Source organism: Lithobates pipiens, unplaced genomic scaffold, assembly GCF_037356315.1.
Source record: "Lithobates pipiens isolate NorthernLeopardFrog02 unplaced genomic scaffold, aLitPip1_a1.2 Scaffold_23, whole genome shotgun sequence".
NCBI classification, from domain to species: domain Eukaryota; kingdom Metazoa; phylum Chordata; class Amphibia; order Anura; family Ranidae; genus Lithobates; species Lithobates pipiens.
Window position 1 is genome coordinate 229,602,126 of NW_027507785.1, and position 24,157 is coordinate 229,626,282.

Below are 24,157 nucleotides of genomic sequence, written 5' to 3' on the forward strand. Positions count from 1 at the left end.
GTGTGGGAAGGGGGTGTATGCCTTTCCTCCAATCTGCTGTCTCAGTGTCTAGCAATAATCCACTCCTACAGATAAATGAGGAAGTGAAAAAAATCTAACTGGACGTGCACTTTCTAAACAGTATATAAAAAAGGTGAAAACAGCAGACATGCATGTAAAACTTATGTAAGGAGATTTGTTTCATCTTTGTATCTGAAGCGATTCACTTCACTGGGTATATGCAAGGGTGTACATTCACTTTAAGTGGTTAAGCTGCCCTCATTTGCATCCCTTTGATCTAAAAGAACCAAAATTATACAAGGTTTCCTTTTATCTCTCAGGGCTGTGCAATGTTGTGAGTTCTGTCAAAAAAGCCAACTACACATCCTGCCTTTTTTTTTACAGCGGTCAGCTGTGAGCAAAGAACTGCTCTGCGCATGTTACATGAATTGTGAAAACGCTGGATTAGGATCATGAACGGGGTTGAATCGAGATTTTTAAATGATTAATCGTGTAGTTCTAGTACACTATTCACTAGTGTCAGTTTTTTCTTCTAGAAAAACACAAAACCTTTATAAAACATGAACATTTTATTGCTTGAAGAATACAGCATGTGGGGGGGGGGGGAACAAAACAAAAAAGTACAGACCTTAAAAAGGAAAAAAAATAAAATACACAAGGACCCAACCATCACATAATTGAGGCAGCGACATTCTTAAAAACACTGCACACTGAAAATCAGGTTGTGAAATATATTTTTTACACTTGAAGGAAAGAGGCCATTTGTGTATCAGGGGCATAAACACTGCATGGTGAAACTCAGGCTCCGCTAGACAGGAGTATCTTTGGTTATTAACCCATATCACACGTCATTTGAAAATAAATGTATGCCCCAAATTTTGTTAGAGCTCCCAAGTAGCATGCAACAAAAACAAAGTTCCAATGTATGGACTAAAACTCATCTTTACAAATCATGATATCTTGCGGTTAAAAAAAAAAAAAAATTGGATCAAATGCGACAGTCTGAAATGAGGGTATAACAACTCTGCAGAAGTTAGTCCCGCTTGTGTTTGACTCTGGGCTCACCAATATTCTGGTGAATTATAGATATATTCATAGTATTCTTCTTTTTTTTATCTAATAGCATTAAGCCATCAATAACAATTTGCCTCCATTTCTTACTATGTTGAGTTCATGAGTTAAAGTAAAACAGTTTAGATCCTGACAGGTTAATAAACTGGCAGCAAAAGTTAAAAGCACAGACGCCTGCATACACATTTCCCTTGCAGCGTGACCCAGTAGCTCAAACCCAGCATTCACCAAGTAAATAACTTGATAGACTTGAAAAGTTATTTTCCCAAGCAATGCACGCCTATGTAATTGGCTAGAAGGGCCACTTGCTGCATTAAGGGAATGCAAAAGTTTTGAAGTCTTAACTGGAGGCCACCTATAGTATACATTTTAGGGCCTGGGGAAGGGGTGGGATTGGATTCATTCCCATACAAGTCTATGGGAATGTAAAACCTGCTTGAAGCAATGAAGGTCAGTAGGTCCATTTCAAGTCAAATGCACCAGTCAATTAAATTCTGATTATAGAAGCATCTCAAAACTGGCAACTAAGATTTCGCTGGAAAACTAAAAAGGTAAAGACAATACACCACCTTGTGCTTTCTGTAAGTTTCTGCTGTAGTAAACAAACCTGTCAGGAGGAGAAAAAAAAAAAAACAGACAATGCAAAGTTGATGATACTGATGATGATGGCTGGTAAAACATGAAACTTTAAGCAGCACCAGTATAAATTATGACACAAAATCCCGGGGATTTCCAGGTTGTATGGAGGAAGCATCAGACATTTTTGTGCTTTGACTGTGGAGAAAAAAAAATAAAAAAAATAAAATAAAAAGCTGAGAGACGAAGAAGGGATAAGAATATGAAATTCCAACCAAAATAGGTAAGTGTGCAGTATTTACATAAAAAAAAAAAAAAAACCCCCTCAACTGACAGCACTTTTATCAAATAATCATGCTCTATAAACAGCTTATAATACAGATTTTAAACTTTCTTTTATGAAGCAATCATGCAACATTTTTACTGCCCGTATTTAAGTTACATTGCTCCACGGATTATAATTCTCTGCATTTAAGAGAAAGTTTTGTGCACAGGAGCTATAGCAGTTAAGTAGTCTTCTCCTGATTAGGCTCGGTTCATATATGTGCCAACTGGATGCATTTTGAACTGCATCCGATTCACATGGCATGTGAACCGAACCGGCTTTTTATAGAGCCGGTTTCACATATTTGCAGGCAGGCCTCAGAGCATTCTAAAAGAGTCCTGTACGTTTTAAGTCTGGTTCAGTTGCGATTTCAAGTGTCATGCACTTTAAAAATTCACACCCGAATCGGTGAATGAAACCGCACAAAATTCCTATTAAAAAATTGCAATGAAACCGTCCCTAGACATATGCGACTTGGTTTGAAAGGTTTACTTGGTAGCACTTACTTTAGGGATTCCTAAAACATAAACAAGATAGCAGTTGAGAGGACAGAATGCAGAGGCTGCACTTGGAAAGAAAACTGTATGAACTCTGGATAGTTTTAGGATTATCTGTATAACTAGAAATTTCCCATCTCACAGAAATTCCACCCCGCTGCAACAAAGGAAGTGTTCTTTACACTCCCATGGCTCTCCAGGCTTTACTTGAATAGAGCATACCCTGGACTAATTCATCTGAATGGTTGGACTTTAGTCTTCAAAACTCTACAAACAGCAGGGGGACAGCAGGACCTGCTGTAGTTGACCAGTAGGGAAAACTTCAATGTACTATTAAGCAAAAAGGTTACAAGCAGACTGGGAGTTTCCTTTTAAACTGAACATCCCCTAAATAAAACCAATGAGGAATATGGCAAGTGATAAATCGGCAAGATATTGAGGTGTCCCATGTATTAACACTGGTTAAAGAAGTCTCATCTATGAAAGAAATGGGCTGTAAAAAGAAATCTCCAGGACACGAATTCCTATGGTAAACCCACAGATTGTGCAATACATCTATCCCCACAACTTTGGCATGAGAAAAGACTGTTTTAGTTTCTCACAGCAGAGAACAAAATGTTCAGTGCAGCAATTTCAAAAAGGTTGCTTAGCTGCTGCACTAGCACTCCCTGTGCTCCACTCCGCAGCAGGCCAGAACTACTTGGTAGCCTGGGAAACATCTATGGAAATTGCCCCAACAGGCCAGCTACAGTGCAGAAGGGAGTGTGCACTGGCTCTGCAACTTTTAGGACAATGCAGTGTTACACTTGCTGTGCTCCAATATAGGGATGTAGCCTGTCTGCCCCATTCCTGGAGTTCATGATCAATAAGAATGGAACAAGTTTGGAGATTAGATTTCGATTCACAGAAGACCTATAGTGAAAACTCAAATCCCTGCCATCCTACCGCCATCTAATCCCCTAATGTTTACCTCTGTAGCAAAAAACAGTGCCATGGCCTCTCAAGGCAGCTGTTATCTGGCCATTCGTTTTCATGACAGATATTTAGGCAGGGTTGGGCGATCAGCAGCTGCCTGAACTCTTTGGTTGAGTGACCAAGACTGAGTAAGGTGGCGTTTTTACAATAGGTCTTTAATAAAAAGGCACCCACCAAACACTGTTTTAATGCAGAAACACAGATACAGTAAACTAGGCCATACACCATTCTAAGCTAGGCTAGTTCAGCAGAAGCCAGCTAAGATTTGAACAGTGTATGAGCTGGCTGAATGTACCAAGTTGATTGATCAACTTGTGTACAACCAGCATGCCAGGTTTTAGCTCATCGCTAGCAGCTGCTGTAGCCTCTAGCAATAATCACGGTCTTCTCATGGCGGGGACAGTTTCCCTGTCCTCCCAGGAGAAGACAATGACCTGGCATCACTGTCTGTGTTGATGGGGAAATTTAGCAAAATTTCCATCCTGCAACCCGTGATTGCAGGAAATAAATTTGCTCAATGTATGGCCGGCCTAACATTTACATTCTAAACTGCAGTGGAAAAGTTACAGTTCAGATTTGCCTGGTCATGGGTAAACCGCTCATCCAGGGTATATATGTCAGTTAAACAAGGACTAAAGAGCCTTATTTAATAAACAGCACAAGGTGGAAAGCATTTAGTGCAGAGCACTGTATCCCATAGCAACCAATAAAAATTCACTGATTTCAGATCACCATAAGTCTGATTGCCAACTATGCATACTGTACATTGCACTCAGGTCCTCACACTTATTCCTTGGTTAAGTCTGCATGTCTTCCTCAGATAAGAATCACATTGTACTCCAACAAGCAGATAGTTAACAAAAACACTAATCCAAATTAGGAATCCAAAACTTAAGCACACTGGCAAGTTGCTTAACGTTGGCCCAGAAACACCTTGGAAAGCCCTCCGTGCAAATCACTTACCACTACGTGGATTTAATTGTCAAGTCAAGGATATAAGCATTTTAAAAACAAAGTTAACTGTAAATCTAAATCCTAAAAGATGATCTCTGCTGACCTAACAGGACAGTAAGTATGCATTTCTCTACAACTGCTCGAGACAACATTTCTGAACACACACATCGGGGTTTACACTTCCTCATATAACATTTTGCTTTGCTTGTAAAATGCAGTATTCCGCTACAGCTCAGGCTGTTAAAATAAGACACATACAAGAGCTAACTGCAGCACAGGATTCAGCATGGGCACATGTATATATACAAACACACACACACAATCAGATAGGATGCTTACACAGATTTGCATCCAAACTGCACATTATACAAAACTCTATGGACCTGTCATATGTGCCATATTCCAAAGAGGCAAAATGTTATTCAACATTTACAATGAAATTAATTGTATTCCTGTCAGAACAATATATGTCCCCACCCCTCCCCAAAAATTAAAAAAAACTCCTAAGATTTTTTATTTTTTTTTGTCTTTAAGTTTAGTTAAAAGGGAAATGCAAATAGGTTTTTAGCGCTTCTGTATAAATCTCACTATTTAATAAAGTTGTAGTTTGGTTTAACACTGCTTATTGATCAAGTAAATGACTCATTGCTAATATAAAATTCCATAAAGACCATTAAAAATTCTCTACCGATATGATACTGAACCTTAAGTGAGTTGACAGTTCAAAAGGGTTTTTGTACATGTTTAGGACATAGGAGCAGAGACTTTACAGACATCCCTACAATACCAATTGACCAGTCCACCATAGACACATAAAAAATTTCCAGGTAAGCGTTTCTCCTCCCCCCCCCCCCACCCCCACCCCCAATCACAGATTTCACTGTGCAGGCAAGAACTATTCAGGAGGATAGAAAACGCAGCCAGGAAGATTCAGATATCATCTTCCTCCTCATCCTGTGATGAGCCTGCCTGGTTGCTTGCACTGGCTGAAGCAGCTGCGAGTTGTGCCTGCTGTGCAGCTTGCTGCATCTGAAGCCATTCCTGTTGAGCCAACTCTGCTTGTTGCTGTCTGGCCTAGAAGAGAACAGAATACAGCTTTAGAAATTGCACTCAATTGTAGAGCTACAACAAAACAAAATACTTCCCCGTAGTGTCAGAGGAGGCGGGGTCACCCATTTACATCACCAGGTGGCACCGCCCTGTTATAGAAGAACTGTCACAGAGAAGACACGTCAGTCAGCGGAAGCTCCCATGGAGGCAGATCGGTTGCAGCCTTTTTTTTTTCTTTTTACGGTCCATCGGGCGGCATAAACTTACATTGTGGGACATTTTTATTTTTTAATAAAGGACTTTAATAAAGTCCCAAGCTGTCTTTTTTGCCATTATTTTTTTTTGTAATGCATAGCCCAACAACCACCGGGCAAAAGGTTGTGGGGGATGAGGCCCTGGACCCCAAAGCAACCTCCTCATGTTGAGGGCATGCAGCCTGCCAGGTTGCGTGCTCAGATAAGGGTGTGATATGGATTTTAGGGGGACCCCCTACACCATTTGTTTACATTTTGGAGCAGGGGTCCCCTTAAAAGCCCTACCAAACCTGGTCTAGATTTGGGGGGGGGGGGGTCCCTACGACTTTTTTGGTGCAGGGTTCCCAGGAATTTTTAGGGGAATCCCCACACAATTTTTTATTTTTAAATTGGTTCGGGGTTCCCCTTAATATTCAAACCAGACCCAAAGGGGGAACCCATGCTTTTTTTTTCCATGAGTAATATGTAATATGTAATATATATATATATATATATATATATATATATATATATATATATATATATATATATATATATATATATATATATATTCAAGAACCAACAATTCATTACAGCCGCAATCAGTTTTAAATGACAGTTATTCCCTTTGAAATGTCATTTTGCTATGGTACTTTGCAGGCATACTATAGACACACCCCTCCCCCAGCACAATATTTAAATGAATATAACATTGTTTCACTTTAAGCATTAAATAAAAAGCACTGCTCCCAAAAAAAACATCGGTTTTTAAAACTTTTTTTGCATTCATACATGTCCCCTGGGGCAGGACCTAGGTCCCCATGCACTTTTTACGATGATAACTTGCATATAAGCCTTTAAAATTAGCACTTTTGATTTTTCATATTAGTGGCCCATAGACTAACAGTGTTACGGCACCTTTCAAATTTGCTGCTAACACCACATATTTGGCGAACACCGATGTTCAAGTCTAACTTACATTCGACTCGAACATCAGGCTCATCCCTAATGAAAGGAGAAACAAATCATTATTGGCAATCTTTGCACTGGCTAGCTGAGAGTCTCACTTGTTTGCCACAAAGGACAGATTTTCAAAAGGCATGTTGGATAAATACACCCCAAAAACACAGTCAACAACTTTCCAAAGCTATAATAGAGCAGAATGCTTACTTTTGCAAATAATTCTTGCTGCTGCCTTAGAAGTTCTTCTTCAGGAATGCCAAGGTTTTCGAGACGTGAACTGGCCTTTCTTCTTTTTAATGCTACCGTTTTGCACTCTTGCAGGACTTCTTTTACTTCACTGATATAGGAACCAAATCCCAAACTTTCTAGTGCTAAGAGATAAAAACAAAGAAAAAATAAAACAAAGAAAAAACAAAAGAAAGAATAAAAACAAAACCACGTGTTAAAACAGCTTCATTTTTCTATTCTTAAAGCCGAATTCAAGGCAGAAACTATAAAACAATTGAAGTGATACTAAGAACAATTTAAATTTACATTATTCCTTCTTGTTATGTATATGAATGACGACGCTTAAAAAAAAAAAAAAAAAAAATCATCCAAGTACCTTTTTTTCATAACTGATATACAGCTGTCATGTGACCAGGCTCTTTCCCAGCCTGTCTGCAGGGAAACATCAGCCGGAGGCACTTCTAGTCCTCTGCTGCCGATCACGTTTAAAAAACAAAAACAAACAAAAAAAAGCCTTTGGAATACAGAGGAAAAATACATAAATAATGTCAAATGTTTTAAATCATCATACAAATATGAATTTGACTTGACAGCTTGGAAGGGAACTGAAAATGGAGTATGCTTCTTAGATGTGGCAACAGCTGGTCTACACAATCTCAGGTGGTAGTGGGGGGACATACACAAGCCAATAGTTACGTATGAACAGCATTGTAATACAGGATGTAGACAGCGTTTTGTTTTTAAGTGGGTTTATTGACACTTTAATGCAATTACGCATTAGGCCTCTTTCACACGGGACGGATCAGTAATGATCCCCCCCGTGATGATCCGCTCGCTCAGCAGGGATCGCTCCGTTGTCCCCGCTGAGCCGGCTGCGGACAGGGCGGTCTCCGCACACTGTGCAGGGACCGCCCTGTCAGCTCCCCGCTCTCCTCTACGGGGATCGGATGAGCACGGACCGTCTGTCCGTGTTCATCCGATCCGCTCTGCAGACGGACAGAAAAATAGGATTTTCCTCCGTCTGCAGAATCGGACAGTTGCGGAGGCGGACAATAGCGGGTGTCATCATCCGCAGACACCCGCTATCCCATAGGGATGAATGTATGCCCGTATTTCATCCGCAAAACGGATGGATGAAATACGGACATACCATCTGCATGTGTGAAAGGGGCCTAAATTAGAATATGTTCAACCGAAAAGTTTTGCACACTCTCTAGCCGAGTCCTGGAGAGCAGCAAAATCTATTACTTCCACACCCACCTAGCTCTCGATCAGCCACTTTTAATCCCCTCAACGGTATAACTTAGACTAGCAGAGGGAGGAAGCAGCACTAGGAGCAATCCAAGCATAGTTACATCGTTCTCAGGACCAGATGAACAGATCTTTATACAGGTAAAATCTTACACATTTGGTATTTCAACTTTGTATTTAGCTTTTTTTTTTTCCTTGGAGTTAAGCTTTAATGAATCAGATTAATAAAGCAAAAAAAAAATAAAAAATAAACCTCAGCATTTTGAGTCACAGAGAACACGTTATGATGGATAGATGAAGGAAAGGACGATTGTATTATAGGATGTTAGAATCGCGATAAAACCAAGCAAGACCTGCAACAAGTGAAATTTAGCCTATGAACAGCAGATGGCGCACATCAAACAAAGAACTAAAGCCTACTAAAGGATAAGTAAGTGTAATAAGTCATATGTTAACTTGTGGCACAATTTCTGCTCATTTTAAGAAAAAGCTTCCCATAAGGTGTATTTATCATATTTTAACCATGTTATTTAACTGTAAAAGTCTACCTTGTGAAGATTTTTTTTCCCCCTTTAAAAAGGCAGCACTAGGCTCGTCTGTTCAAATCCCAACCATGGCACTACCTGCCCAGCGTTTGCATGTGCACCCTGTGTTGGTTTCCTCCCACATTCCAAAGACATGCTGGTAAATTCACTGGCTGCTGTCTAAATAGGGCCTAGTATGTGTACAGTATGTATGAATGTAGGTTAAGCCCAGTACACACTGGCCAAACATTGGCTGGTTCCATGGGTGGGGGCTCTCCCTCTCAGAACATAATAGCTCAGCAGGAGAGATCACTGTACCAACATTTTTAGTACAGCGGCTCCAACCCGAGATGGTATTTTTTTTTCGCTTGAACTAAAAAATAACTAGTAGTGTGTACAAGGCTTAAAGTGGTTGTACAACCTGTACAACCACTTTTGCCTATATTAAGGCTTACCTGTTGGTGCTTGAAATATTTCCTAAACTTCCACGATTTAGGAGAGATTTACTAAAATGAGCAGCGATGACAGCGGCGCATGCACCCTTTAGAAAGTGCCATGCCTGGCGACTCCCGCACGCATGTGCGGGAGTGACGTCACTTAACTCTGGCCAGTCACGGAGCTGGAGGTCACAGCCCAAGAAGGAAGAGGGGCAAAGATGGAAGCTCCCTGCTTGTGGGAACAATGGCGAGAGCGCAGGCTTTTTTTTTTTTTTTTTTCTTTTTAACAGGTATGTTTTTATTTATCACCATTGAAAAAAATAACAATCATTGGTACAATACAACAGTGCATCGTACAATACAACATAACATAGTGTTGAGTGTACAGTCGGTCTATCAGACATTACATGTCAACCGGTGCAGGTCAAAAAGCAGAGGAGAGGGAATTGAGTAAAAGGAAAAAAGAGAGCGCAGGCTTTGGTGTCAGGTAAGTGACACATAATGGGCTACTCTGCGATGCATAGTAGTCCATTATGCTTTACCTTTGCAGGGAAATAAAAAGGAAGTAAAACTCCATGAGGGTTTACGTCCTCTTTAAGGGACCTTAGGATTGTAAGCTCATTAAGGGAGGGGACTGATGCGAATATACACTACTGTGCAAAAGCTTCAGGCAAGTGTAAAAAGGCTGTAAAATTAGGAATGCTTTCAGAAATAGAATTTTGTGTTTAATTTTTATCAATTAACAAAATTTAAAGAAAAGAAATCCAATTAATATTTGCCTTCAAAACGGCATCAATTGCACACAGTTTTCAAAGTATCTCAGTAGGTTCTGTGGATGTGGGCTGCCTCAAATCCTTTGGTCTCTTCATGTAATCCTAGACAGACCTGATGTTGAGATCAGGGCTCTGTGGGTTCCAAACCATCACTTTCAGGACTCCTCGCTCTTCTGAAGATAGTTCCTAAAGTGGTTGTCACCTTAGAAAACGCTTTCACTGGCAGCCCCTCTCCTTTATCCGGTAATAACTCTAAATAAATCTATGCCTCTAAATACCTTTTCTTCCCAAGGTATCTTCAGGCTGGTCAAGTGAATCCCGACCGCTCCGCTACAACAATCTAAAGGTGTAGGAGAGGGGGGGGGGGGGGGGGGGGGTTCGAGCTGTTCCTCTCACCTCAGCCACAAAGTAACGCGACCATGTTGGTCAATCGGCGCCTCCCGCTGTAGCCCTGGAACATAGTAGGGAGCGGCTGGGAGTCACATGACCGACCTGAAGATACCTGGGGGAGGTGGAAAAAAAAGAAAGAGAAGGGGGGCATTTAATGGCATAGATTTAAGCAAAAGCTTATACTGTGAGTCAATTGCCATGTAAAGGAGAGCGGCTGCCAGTGAAAGCATTTTCCAAGGCAACAACCACTTTAAGAACTATCTTCAGTATTAAGAAGGGCAAGGAGTCCTGGAATTGATGGTTTGGCCCCCACAGAGCCTTGATCTCAAAAATCAGGTCTGTCTGGGATTACGTGAGAGACCAAAAAGGATTTGAGGCAGTGCATTTTCAATGCCATTATCAGCACCCATTTCTCTTAGCTGAATGCCGATAACACCATTTTCGGCCGAGATTTTTCGGCAGCTCAATTTTTTGTGGATCTCCAGTAACAATTGAAGCTGGTTTGAAGCCAAAAAAGGGTAGTCACACCAAATATTGACATGATTTAGATTCTTCTGCTCGCTCACTTTGCATTTTGTAAATTGATAAACGTAAACAATTAAAAAAAAATTGAAAGCATTCTTACTTTACAGCAATTCTTCACATTGATATACATATATACACACACATACATACAGTTGTGCTCCTAAGTTTACATACCCAGGCAGAATTAGGAATCAACTGTTTACTCTAAATCATAATGGCAACAGAAACTACCCAAATGATCCTGATCAAAAATGTACATACCCTGGTGATTTTGGCCTGATAACATGCACACAAGTTGACACAAATTGGTTTGAATGGCTATTAAAAAAAAGGTAACCATTCTCATCTGGTGTGTGTGCGTGTGTGTGCGTGTGTGCGTGTGTGCGTGTAAAAGGTCAGCGAGTTTCTGGACTTCTCACAGACCCTTGCATTTGTTATCCAGTGCTGCACTGACATTTCTGGATTCTGAGTCATGGGGAAAGCAAAAGAATTGTCAAAAGATCTGCAGGAAAGGGTAGCTGAACTGTATAAAACAGGAAAGTGGATATAAAAAGATATCCAAGGAATTGAGAATGCCAAGCAGCAGTGTTCAAACTCTAATCAAGAAGTGGAAGATGAGTGGTTTTGTAGAAACCAAACCACGGTCAGGTAGACCAACTAAAATTTCAGCCACAACTGCCAGGAAAATGCAAAGAAAAACCCACAAATAACTTCAGGTGAAATACAGGACTCCGAAAACATGTGGTGTGGCTGTTTCATTCAGGATGTACAATAAGGAAGGGACTTGAAAAGGAAAACCACAACCATTAACGCTACATTTGGAGAGTCATCAACAAGTATGATGGAAAAAGGTACTGAGGTGGATCGCTGATGTTTTGGGGATGTGTGAGCTACAAAAGCACAGGAAATTTGGACAAAATTGTTGGCGAGAAATTCAGAATGTTATCAAAAAAATACTGGAGGAACATTTGCATTCATCATTCAGGAAGCTGCGCATGGGACGTACTTGGACATTCCAACATCACAATGATCCAAAACACAAGGCCAAGTCAATCAGTCATTGGCTACAGCAGAATAAAGTGAAGGTTCTGGAGTGGCCATTCTCAGTATCCTGACCTCAATATGAGTGAACCACTCTGGGGAGATCTCAAAACGTGCAGTTCATGCAAGACAGCCCAAGAATTTACAGGATCTGGAGGCTTTTTGCAAAAACAAATGGGCAGCTTTACCATTTGAGAAGATAAAAAGCCTCATCCCCAAATACCACAAAAGACTTCAAGCTATCATTGATATACAGTATTAAGAACTAGGGTATGTAAAGGTTTGATCAGGGTCATTTGGGTGGTTTCTGTTTATAATTTAAAGATAGTAAACACAGTTGATTGATAATAAATGGCTTCAGCCAAACACTAAGAGCCGGTTCACACAGGGGCGACTCATCAGATGACTTAGCCGCCTGACAAGTCGCGCCCCGTTCTGTGCAATGGAACCATTCTAATCGGAGCGACTCAAGTCGCTCCGACTTCGAAAAAGGTTCCTGTACGACTTTTGGGGCGACTTGCATTGACTTCTATACAGAAGTAAGCAAGCCGCCGCTAAAGTCGGATCCCGGTCGCCTGAGGCAGTCACGCTGCAAGTCGTGCCGCCTCAGTGCGAAAAAAAATGATATATAATTTGTGTTGTACATATTCGCTGAAAAAATAAAAAAAATGTATATATGTAAAGCGTTGCGTAAATTGTCACTGCTACATAAATACCTGAAATAACCAATAGGCTTGAGATGGCAGGGTGCCACCCACCAGGGGAAGGGGATGCGATGACCCAGGAAACTCAAAGTTGTCACTTAAAAAAAGTAAACCCTGATGAGTTTACTTCCTCTTTCATTCCCTGTAAAGGTAAAGCATAATGGACTACTATGCATCGCATAGTAGTCCATTATGTGTCACTTACCTGACACAGGAGCCAGCGAAGTCACCGATGTCCCCTGTAGTTCCGAGCGTCCATCTTCTTGGTGGGTTTCGTTGCTCCGGTGCTGTGATTCGCCGGAGCAGCGATGACGTCACTCCCGTGCATGCACACGGGAGCCGAGACTCGCGGCATTGCCATCGACGATGCCCCGCTCAGTGCGCCTGCGCGCCGCTGTCTACGGCGCATGCGCCGTAGATAGCGGTGCCCGTCTTCGGGCAAATATCTCCTAAACCGTATAGGTTTGGGAGATATTTCTTGGACCTACAGGTAAGCCTTAATCTAGGCTTACCTGTAGGTCAAAGTGGTTTGTAAGGGTTTACAACCACTTTAAGTGTTACTCTAACAGACACCTGCTAGGTACAGTGTTCCTTTAAACTTTTTCTTGTCTCAGATATATCAAAAGCACATGAATAGATATCAAATAAAAAAAATTTATGAGTAGGCCAGCCCAATGTAACCCCTTCTATCAGCTTGCCTGAAGATTTGTAACAAAGCAGTGTGGAGCGCATAAAACAATGAATTGAAGGAAAGATTTTACAGAAAGTACAAAATCTATTTTCTACCTCTAGAGGGACAAAGGAAGTCTAATACTTGAGATGTCCGAAGGCATTCCAACTGATGGGTAGTAAACACTAACAGGTCTAACAAAAAAACAAAAAAAAACAAGTCGCAGCAGTGTGAACCGAGTCTAAAAGTACCTCAAAACTGATGCTGGAATTAGACCATGAAGACCAGGTGTCAGCCTTGCAAACCTAGGAAACAAAAGCCTGATGCCAAAAAGCGTTCACAGATCTAGTAGTGTGGCCTTAACCGGGAAGGGTGGAAACTGAGGTTTGAGACCATACTCTTGGATGACGGCTTACCTGAGACACCTAGAGATAATAAAAGAAGTCAATGCACCCTTAGAGGTGCGTATGACAAAACATGGGACTCACATTTGAAACGCCAATAATTTGAATGATACCTAAAATCATGGTGTAGGTTTGTCACATGATAAATCATGCTGCAATAGTGGCAACCCACATCGTGGGACGCATGTCGCCCAAGAGCAGCTCCTGAACTATTTTTGGGCGGCATGTGTCCCGCGATGCTGTCAAATCTGATTTGCTGCGGATCTACCCGCAATTCAAAACACTGTAGTGTCAACGCAGCCTTATGCGATCCATACATGGGAGACCGAAAGGGAATCAAGTCCTCCTGAAAGCAGTGGCTGAGAGATTGACTCACGAAGCTTGAACCACATCCAGGCAATGCAAGGGTGATTGTTTTTGGAGCTAGAGAGATGGAAGAACAATGTAATGGTTGAGGTGAAAGGCAGAAACTACTTATTCAAGAAGGATGTCCATGCCTCAATGCCACCTTGTCCCTATGCACATCCGGAAAGGGTTCCTTCGTAAGGCCACCAGTTCAGACACTCACCTTGCAGAAGTAATGGCTACAAGGAAAATAACTTGGTGACAGTAGAGGGAGGAATGTCTAATGGGTTCAAACAGCCATTTATGAAGCAAAAAGAGAACCAAATTCAGGTCCCATGGAGTACAGGGGGGACAGACAAAAAGCAGCTACATGGGAGACTTGCTGTACAAAAATGTCTTAACAATTGAGAGGCCAACAATCACTGAAACTGACTAGAAAGGGCAGAAACCTGGCCCTTAAAAGCAGTAATAAATCCAAAACATTATATTGCAGCTTACCTATTTTTAAATTTGATGACAGTTTGTTTTCTTTTGGCGCTCTCATTTATTTTCACCTGGTGATCCTGCCAGTATGGCCTCTTTCACACGGGGCGGATCAGTAAAGATCCGCCCCGTGATGATCCGCTCGCTCAGCAGGGATCGCTCCGTTGTCCCCGCTGAGCCGGCTGCGGACAGGGCGGTCTCCGCACACTGTGCGGGGACCTCCCTGTCAGCTCTCCGCTCTCCTCTATGGGGATCGGACAAGCACGGACCGTGTGTCCGTGTTCATCCGATCCGCTCTGCAGACGGACAGAAAAATAGGATTTTCCTCCGTCTGCAGAATCGGACAGTTGCGGAGGCGGACAATAGCGGGTGTCTGCGGATGCTCATCCGCAGACACCCGCTAACCCATAGGGATGAATGTATGGCCCATATTTCATCCGCAAACGGATGGATGAAATACGGACATACCATCCGCATGTGTGAAAGGGGCCTAAGTCTTTCAATAAAACAAGCTGTTCTGCATGTGTAGCAGTTAGATTGAGAAAACCTATTTGACACTGACAGAAGAACCTACAACAATCAGCTCTTATTTAAATAAAACCTTCATTCCAAAAAGAATAAAAAAAAAAAAAAAAAAAAAAAAAAAAAGTTTCCTATAACTGCTTTTATAGTATTAACTGGAGTTTGGCTTCAATTTGTTCATGTATCTAAATCTGCTAGTTCGTCTACACTTCCTGCAGACTGGCAATGCTGCTGTCCAAAAGGTGTCCCTTGTGCTCCTTCATCCAGAGTCTAGGCACTATAATACAGGTCTATTACTGGGCAGATCACCAGGTGAAAAACAGAAAAGGGTGGGGTTGGGGGCCTAAAAAAAATAAAAAAAATAAAAAGGGAAACGAATGCAGCCCCCACATCTAATGATTGGTAGGTTGCAAAATATTACATATATTTTTGTTTTTTTGCTTAATACCACTTTATTATTGTGAGAGCTCCTACAGTTTATACAAATTACAGTTCAGCTCCGTCACCAAACATTCAGGTTCAACTATTCTTTATTATGTGGTCAAACATGTCAAGTAAAGATCTACTGAAAGCTGCTTGCCATGGTCCCCTGTCCACATTTTTTACAACGTATTAAAAGACTTGGAATTCCAACTGGTGAAAAAAAAAAAAATAAAGAAAAAAAAAAAAAAAAAAAAGTTATAGTATACAAAAGGAAGAGGGATAAAGTTCCTCCAAGAACCCTTTCACACCAGGGCGTTTTGCAGGCGCTATAGCGTTAGAAATAGCGCCTGCAATCCACCCTAAAAAAGCTGCACCATTGTCTGTATTGGCTCACTGGAGCGGTGCACTGGCAGGACGTCAGGGAAAAGTCCTACCAGCAGCTTCTTAGGAGCGGTGTATTGCTGGCGGTTTTAACCCTTTCTCGGCTGCTAGCAGGGGGTAAAAGCGCCCCGCTAGCGGCCGCAATGCGCCGCAAATACGACTGTCACTATGGGTGGTGTGGTGTGAAAGGGGTCTAACAAGCAGGGAGGCTTGACAGAAGAGGATGCCGCCAGCAAGCATCCAGAAGGAATACTACAACAGCAGAACTTCCCCTCAGATCTACAGCGACTGCACTTGTAGAGCAGAGTAGATTTGCTTTTAGTAAATCAACCCCAATGTCACAGTTCTCCCATGGGTGCTGTAGTGCCAAATCCACACCTGCCGGAATTAGCCATCATGTTTATTATGTACCGTGAGAGCTCCATGTTGACAAACACTCCTTTAATCAGCTGTGACACAATTAACTCTTTGTACTTTATATAAATTAGGATACCAATACGATTAGCTCCACTGTATTCTATTACCTGTGCTTTTCTGGAGATGTGCAACTATTACTGGCCAGGTGCCTTAAAAAATGATTAACAGATAATTGAAATAAGCAGAGAAAAAAAAAGATTCAGTTTTCACAAGCAAAATAAAGACTAGGACAGAGTCAAATACACCAAGTTATGTGACCAATTACATTCATATATCTCATGATAAATTTCTCAATTCATAAATTTTAACTTGGTGTGCAATTCTTATTTTATCCATATATAGTTAACTATTTGAAGTCTTTTTCGCACAGATCTGCATTTTTTCTCAATCTTTATAATGAACCAATTTCTGCCTTAGCCAATAAACACATAAATACACGTGATAATCTCCATGTAGGTAAAAAAAAAAATAAAAAAAAAAAGAGAAAAAAAAAAAAAAAAGGGCAACAATTATTTTTTTTATTCATTCATTACTGTTCAGGCTATTGCGATTATAGCCTAAAAAATGTTTGTGAGTTGACTTTCAAATTCAGAATAGCACATGAAAACTTTTTTTATGCACATATAGTACATTTTAGGAGGAGAACAGTAAAACATTTAGTGACCTGAAAACCAAATTTGACCAGAACAATGACACTCAAGGTTCTGCTCCCCTCTTCCTAGGTATAACCCCTTTCCATTAGGCAAGGCTTCGGTTTTTTGCTAGTGTCTGAAAGCTGATGGTAAAGTCTGTGCAGAGACTAGAGCTGCACGATTCTGGCTAAAATGAGAATCACGATTTTTTTTGCTTAGAAGATAGATCACGATTCTCGCGGCGTAACATCTTTCACATTAAAACAAAAACATTTTTTTATTACTGTTAGGGGGTTCCAAGTAATTTTCTAGCAAAAAATATTGATTTTAAACTTAAGAAAGAAGTGTCAGAAAAAGATTTAGACTAAGTGGTTAAACTTCCTACATTTACAGGTGGTTGAAAGCTTGGCAGACTGCCCAGATTATTTGTTTACACAAGAAGTTCTATGCCTTTGATCTAAGAAGTTAGTTACAATGTTTCATGCAAGTTCTAAACTTGGCAGATGATGCTTTATTTTGACAGCTGAGTGAGCAGATAATTTCTCCACTGGTTTATATGAAAGAACTGCCTATTCTCAGAGGAGAGAATCAAGATTGCGTTTTTTTTTTTTAACGATTAATCGCGCAGCTCTAGCAGAGACTAGATTTTTTTGGATGCTTTATCCTGAGGCTTGCCACTGCTCAGAGGTAAGGTACCCAGACTCTGCACCGGATGACACAGGGACAGCTCGGTGGACGATCAACACTGACAAATGAGGCACTGCTTTGTTGACCAGTAGGGTGCTATACAGGTCCAGGGCAGTGACTCCCTTAAAGGGAAGGGAGTCCCTAAAGGCCCTTAGTGGCAGAGCACATTGATGAGTGAAGATTGGACCCCCTAGAGGGTCCTTCAGCAGACTACAGATTGCCCTAGGGTAGACCCTGCTGGCACTCTTATGTGATGATCACTCTCAAGACCCCTGAATGTAGATACCATTCAACCACCTGCAACTGTCGAAGGAAAACAAAATCTGGCAGGCAATTGTGGGAACCTTTCAAATTGGTTGCAGAAGGAACCCAGATTGCTTTCTGCCCAAAGAAATATCATGTCTGCCACAGACTAGAGTGAGCCTCTAATGCCCCTTCAAATTGCAGTTATTCCTGCAGTGAAAACACATGGGGATACCATTCATTCTGAATAGTATGTAAAAACGCAATTTCCATGCGGGTGCATTTTTAAAAAGGTGCATGCATCTTTTTCTGCTGAAAGCGCCGCCATAGTAGCCCATTCAAATGAATGGGCTGCCGTGCCTGAGAAAACACAGGTCACTGACTTATTTAGGGGCTTGAGTTTTTTTTTTTTTTTACTAGAGTAGAAATTATTTCCCCCTTCCAAACTTGCAATTGGTACAATCACCTTTGGGTCTTACAGGCAGGGAGGGGGTAAAGGGGATAGAGAGACACAAACTCAGCAGCCGTGATAATCATGGTCAGTGCAGGGGGGGGGGGGGGGGGCACAGGAGTGGCAGGGCCAGTTTTTTTTTTTAAGTTTAGAGAGGGGCAGATTAGACAGCACAAGCACTGTGACGTTTAATCTGCTATAAGGGAACAGGATCTCTTTTCAGGTTACAAACAAAATCTCAGATATGAAATATGAACAAAGCATATCTATAGTGTGTACTTCTCGCAATAAGGAGCACCAAGTTTAATTTCTGTCTGCTACTTCATTACCCTGCTATCAGCATGAATCACTTATGAAAAGTTTTCCTGACACCGAGAAAAATGGTGGCAGGGAGGGATTGCTAGCTGATTAAAAGCCTCAGCTCTGTTCCTGTGTGAAGGGGCTGTGTCCCTTACCTCCAATCAGCTCTCAGAGCTCCCCTCACTGAGCTCTGCAGAGAGTGCAACTTAAGCTCTCAGACCCTCTTTTTCCTGAACTCTGAGATAAGCTTTATAAATTCAGCACCTTGAACGGATGTAGAGAAGAAAGGGCTATAAACAGGTACAACTTATGTAGGAGCATTTGTTTGATCTCTGTGCCTCACATGTGGCCTGTCAATTTACTTAATATATGTAAGGGTTTACAATCACTTTAATAAAGCTTTATTACTCTAGTATAGTTAAGTTCACCTCCAGCAGCAACATTTTCCAAAATGCCACCATATGCAACTCCATATATCTTTAACAGAACATACCAGTGCTCTTTGCAAATGGAAGGGCCAAAATGGAACCCCCACAGCTGCCTGTGTAAGGCAGGTGTGCAGAATTTGAAAAAGGAGGAGCGCTGGTATGATCTATTAAGGGGATGTGGAATTGCATCAAGGGTTAATGTAAAACTATGCTGAACTTGAAAATGACAATTTATATACATATTAAAATAAAAACACTGCTCTAAGACTCAGTTACCTGGCCTAGTAACTTAAGAACATGCCATATCAGTCACCAAGGGACTTTTTTTCCAGTCATCAGCCCAGTCTGCCTTAACCCATTCCTATTTTTAAAATAGACACTGGGGTTGATTTACTAAAGGCAAATCCACTTTGCACTGCAAGTGCACTTGGAAGTGCAGTCGCTGTAGATCTGAGAGGGACATGCAAGGAAAATAAAAAAACAGCATTTTTGCTTGTACACGATTGGATCATAAAATCAGCAGAGCTTCCTCTCATTACAGATCTTCCCTTCAGATCTACAGCGACAGCACTTCCAAGTGCACTTGCAGTGCAAAGTGAATTTGCCTGTAGTAAATAGACCCCACTGTCATTTTAGCCATTTAGGTGAACAAGGTGCACCTACTGAGCTCTGCTACCTGCCAATTCTGTTGGATCCCTCACTCTGCTGCTATATTAGAACTGGGCTTCTGATGAATGGGGGAGCACGTGACCCCCTCTTGCATGAAAATATTCAATTCAGGCCTGATTCACAGTTATGCAGGTTGCAGTGTGCATATTCCGGGTGCATTCTTCAATACACCTTTTTGATCCATTGAAGTCTATGGAAGCAAAAACCAGAAAATACACAGATGTGAACTACATCCACAGGAAACCATGTTAAATAGACTGCAGTGTGTTTCTGCAAAACGGAAAATACATAAAAAAAAAAAAAAAAGAGAGAGCATAGGTGTGAACCAGGCCTGAAAGGCCAATTGCCATGGAAACTTACCTAGGGTGGACTCCTGTGGTAAGGAGGCAGCACAAATCAAATATACTGCACCTTGCTAGGCAGTGGACTGTCTTTTTAATCCCTAAATATAGCCATTATACTCAAGGTATTGCAGAGGAAAGTAGAGTCACGGTAGATCTGAGGGGGACATGCAAGGAAAATAAAAAACAGCATTTTAGCTTGCACATGTTTGGATGATAAAAATCAGCAGAGCTTCCACTCATTTCAGATCTACCCCTTAGATTTAGAGTGACTGCACTTTAAAATGCACTTGCAGAGCAAAGTGGATTTGCCTTTCGTAAATAAACCCCCCCCCCCCCATAGTGTCATTAGAGTCTGCAGAAGTTCACATGAAACTGATGACTTTTCTAATAGTCAGCCGTTTGTATAGACTTAAGTCAGATTCACATCTATGAATGTTTTATTTTGTATTTTTTTTTTTTTTTAAAACATGCTTTCACATTCTTTCTGAAATCACAATGCATGAAAATGCACAAAAAAAAAAAAAAAAAAAAAGAAGGATTGTTCAAACTGCAACACTTGGGGATCTGAAAAACCTCATTGAAAAATATTGCTACTGATGACATATGTGCTGTTCTGCATTAAAACGCAGAAGTGTCAACACACGCTAGGTGCCAGTCAATAGGTAAGCTTGGCACAGAGTACTGTCATATAGGGAGCCTTGAGTTCCCGATCTCTAGAAGAGTTGATGTTTTGATTTACAATTGTTAAAGCAGTAAAAAACCACAGTTAAAGAAAAAAAAAATCCCCTGCAAAGCAATGTCACAATGTGCTAGTAGGCATCCCATATTAGCAAATCATGAGAGACTTTCCTTAAAACAAAGCCCTCCAGCTCCGCACTGTCACTGCTGAGAAGGCTTCCATAGTCACCTGGTCTTCCTTCTGGGTTAGTGGCCTCTGGCTACATAAGTAAATCACTCCCATACATGCGCGAGGGAATTGCCTTTTATGTCACATGGGCTCTGAAGGCCTGGCAAGGTATGATGGACCTTCAGAGAACATGTGCTGGCAAGTTAACTGGCTGCATGAATGCTAAATATCTCCTAAACAGTGGAAGTCACAGTACCTACAGGTAAGCCTTATTACAGGCTTAACTGTAGGTAAAAGGTGAAAAAGTGGGTTTACTACCACTTTAAGGTCTGGCACTTTGTGGGACCTCTTATGTCCAAGATAGCTTAGTCATGTTATAGCCATACGCTCACATACAACCGATTGGCATGCAATTTGACATTTCAAATCGTATGTTAAATTGGCAGCTTCTGCCGGCAATAGCACCATCCGAATCAGTGCGGCGCCACACCGATTCCCAACAGTAGTACCTGCGCTACTTTTGGTAACGTCGTGGGTGATTTCAATAGACATCTGTGCAGAAACTTATTCAAGTCTCTGAAATTGCTCCCGAAGTCGGACTGACATGCAGGTATGAAATCGTACGAGTTCAGCTGATTTCTAAACCGCAGTCAGTGTGAACCTGGGCTACAGATGTAGTTTTAAGCAGATATAAAGATGGTAGATATGACACTATGGGGTTGATTTACTAAAACTGGAGAGTGCAAAATCTGGTGCAGCTGTGCATGGTAGCCAATCAGTTTCTAGCTTCAGCTTATTCAATTAAGCTGACACCAAAAAACCTGGAAGCTGGTTTCTATGTGCAGAGCTGCACTATGCAGTTTTAGGAAATCAGACCCTCTGATTTGCACTTTACCGTTGCTCTCAGCAAATTCCAATACCAATGTGCCAAGTCTGCCCACACACCAGCCAGACATGTCCCAGGTGTAGGTTTGGCCCACTTACAGTCAGTATAAATTACCATATGTAGAAGGATGACTGCATTCAGCTGATAGAATTTTTATCCCAACCATGAGCCGTCATTCTTTAACATATGTAGTAGATTCTCATTGAAGGTGTCAAACTATAGTGGATGACCATAAAATGATTTCAAAAGTAAAAATGCATCCTCAAAAAAAAAAAAAAAATAAATAAAAATTGAAGACTATGTAATATAAGATTAAGATAAATGGGAACTGAATATTTTCCTACTACCTCACAAATTTTCTGAGCACCTACTAACAAGAATAGAATGTATGGCCTTGTTCACAAGGGCATATTTATGTGTACAATGTGCAAAAAGCTATCTTTGCCTGCATGGGATGCACAGTTGTTTCAAGCAACCTTATTTTTGTCTATTGGGACACAGATGCTGAACCCAATCTGACAATCATGCATGTGTGTCCCTGAATGCATGCTGTGTTGGAGACACGCAAAGCTGTCAAATTGGGAGGCGTGGCTGTTTCAGTGCAGTCATGCATCCCAATAAGGATGAATGGGACTGCCTACTCGTGGATGTGCAGAATGCTAGTGCAATCCATGCGGGCAAAGACAGATTTTTGCACAGCTGTATGCATCGATACATTTGTATGATGAAAGAAAGTATATGTAGATGATCTCTCTTTCAGAGTAGTAAGAAAGACACCAACACGTTTAAAGGATAGGTTCACAGAAAAAATAAAAAGCACATCTTTTTACAGGTACAAAGGACATTTTTTTTTGTTGTTTTTAAAAGCCTGTAAAGCATTACAACCATGATCAGGACATCGCAGGTGCAATGCAGGGTTCTTGCAGACTGTCTGTATAAGCTGCCTGCTCTTACAAGCAGGCAGTTGCACAATGACAGGAAGAGTCTAAACTACCTAGAGAACAGTGTCCTTGCAGTTCATTAAGAACTATAAACCAACAGCGGCAAAGGCTGTCAGTACTTGTAGTTTTCCCATTCACAGAACTCTGAATGAAAGATGTGGCCTGGGGAGAATATTCCCAGCTCACTGTCACTACAGGCAGCGGATTTGGGAAAGTACACCACTGGAAACGAGTTACATGTTCCACCCTAAAATAGGTGGAACATGCAACATGTTACCAAAAAGGTGAACTCATCCTTTAAATGGGGGATGCCTCAGATCAGTGCAGTAGTGGGTTTTCTGATGGAGGTCTGACTGTCTCCTGACTCTTGATAAGCAGATGGACAGACCCTGACTCTCCAAGGCTAGGATCATACTATAACAGGTGGTGCAGCTCGTTCTTGCATAGGTACAGCAGCTGTACCCGTTTGCTGTACCCGTAGAAAACACAACGAAAAAAAAAAAAATCTGACCCTTTTACAAAATGGAACCTCATTCTGCATTTGCACCAAGTGGTTTATGCACCTGAAGATATGCTGTATTTTTTTAGGAATTATTGGCACCCCTGGCCATCTACTACAGAGCTGTAGAAATGCAGTACTGCACCCACAATAGTGTGAACCTAGCCAAACATCCAATTGGCGGTCTGGTGGTCCTTGGCCATCAAACATCAGAGGGAGGTCTGGTGGTCACCAGCTCTCTATCTGATGGAGATCTGACATCTCCAGACCTCAATGTACATATCTGTATTAATACAACTTCTATCAGACTTGTAAGAAAGCCACCATATCTCAGAGTGTGATCTGCTTGGGATGGGTGGTAGTAGAGGGATTTCTGAAAGAGATCTCAGAGTTGTGCGGTCAGTTTCTAGTTCCTCTCTTCACTGGAAGGCATCACATGGGGAGAAGGTTTTAGGTAAAGCCTGCAGAGGATCCTTGCAATGGAAGAGATGGTGGGAACACAGACCGGGGACCTGATATCTCCCCCTTACCCTGGATGACATGCTCCGGGGAGATGGTCTTCTTCTCGGACTTGTTGCAGATCTCATTGGCCTCGGAGGAGATGAGGTGGATGAACTCGGTGCAGCAGTTGACCACCAGTTCCCGGGCATCGTTGGCCACCCGCACGCTGGGCAGAGTCTCTTTGATCATCTTGTTGATGGCAGCCCGGGGGATGGTGAGGTCGTCATCGTTCCCGGAGGAGGAGGCCATGTCTCCGGGGCGGCGGAGGGGCAAAAAGGCGCTGACACCGGGGAGGGGGCGCGGAGGAACCTATAAAAACAAAGCCGAGGAATCCACACAGGCCTCGCTAAAAGAACGGAGAGAGAAGACGGCGCCGGCTCCCTGCTCCTCTTCCTCCTCACAACATGGTCGGAGCTCCGAGGCTGCACGCCGGGGAGCAGGAGACACGGCTCGGGTGTTATAGAGGCGGCGAGCTGGTGCCGGTCACGGGAACATCCCGGCGGAGAGAGCCTTCTCCAACCGGAAGCGGCGTCTGGGGGGAAGCGCGGCGTACTGCTCTCCACTTCC

General features: G+C 41.9%; 1 protein-coding gene across 1 annotated transcript; it reads right to left on the minus strand.

The window, feature by feature from the left end:
• Positions 1-550: 550 nt before the first annotated feature.
• On the minus strand, positions 551-24,157 carry DR1 (down-regulator of transcription 1). The gene is made up of 3 exons (XM_077452896.1): positions 23,620-24,157; positions 6,852-7,015; positions 551-5,472 (listed from the first exon to the last, which is right to left on the minus strand). The coding sequence occupies exons 1-3, from the start codon at positions 23,837-23,839 to the stop codon at positions 5,329-5,331; spliced, it is 528 nt and encodes a 175-aa protein (XP_077309022.1). The 5' UTR covers positions 23,840-24,157; the 3' UTR covers positions 551-5,328.

Excerpts from the sequence above, each read along its gene's own strand:
- DR1 (XM_077452896.1), bottom strand. The coding sequence starts at position 23,839 with ATGGCCTCCTCCTCCGGGAACGATGACGACCTCACCATCCCCCGGGCT. Across the intron at positions 7,016-23,619 it reads CCCGGAGCATGTCATCCAGG|CACTAGAAAGTTTGGGATTT; the intron begins GTAAGGGGGAGA and ends TTTATCTCTTAG. Across the intron at positions 5,473-6,851 it reads AGCAAGAATTATTTGCAAAA|GCCAGACAGCAACAAGCAGA; the intron begins GTAAGCATTCTG and ends GTTCTCTTCTAG.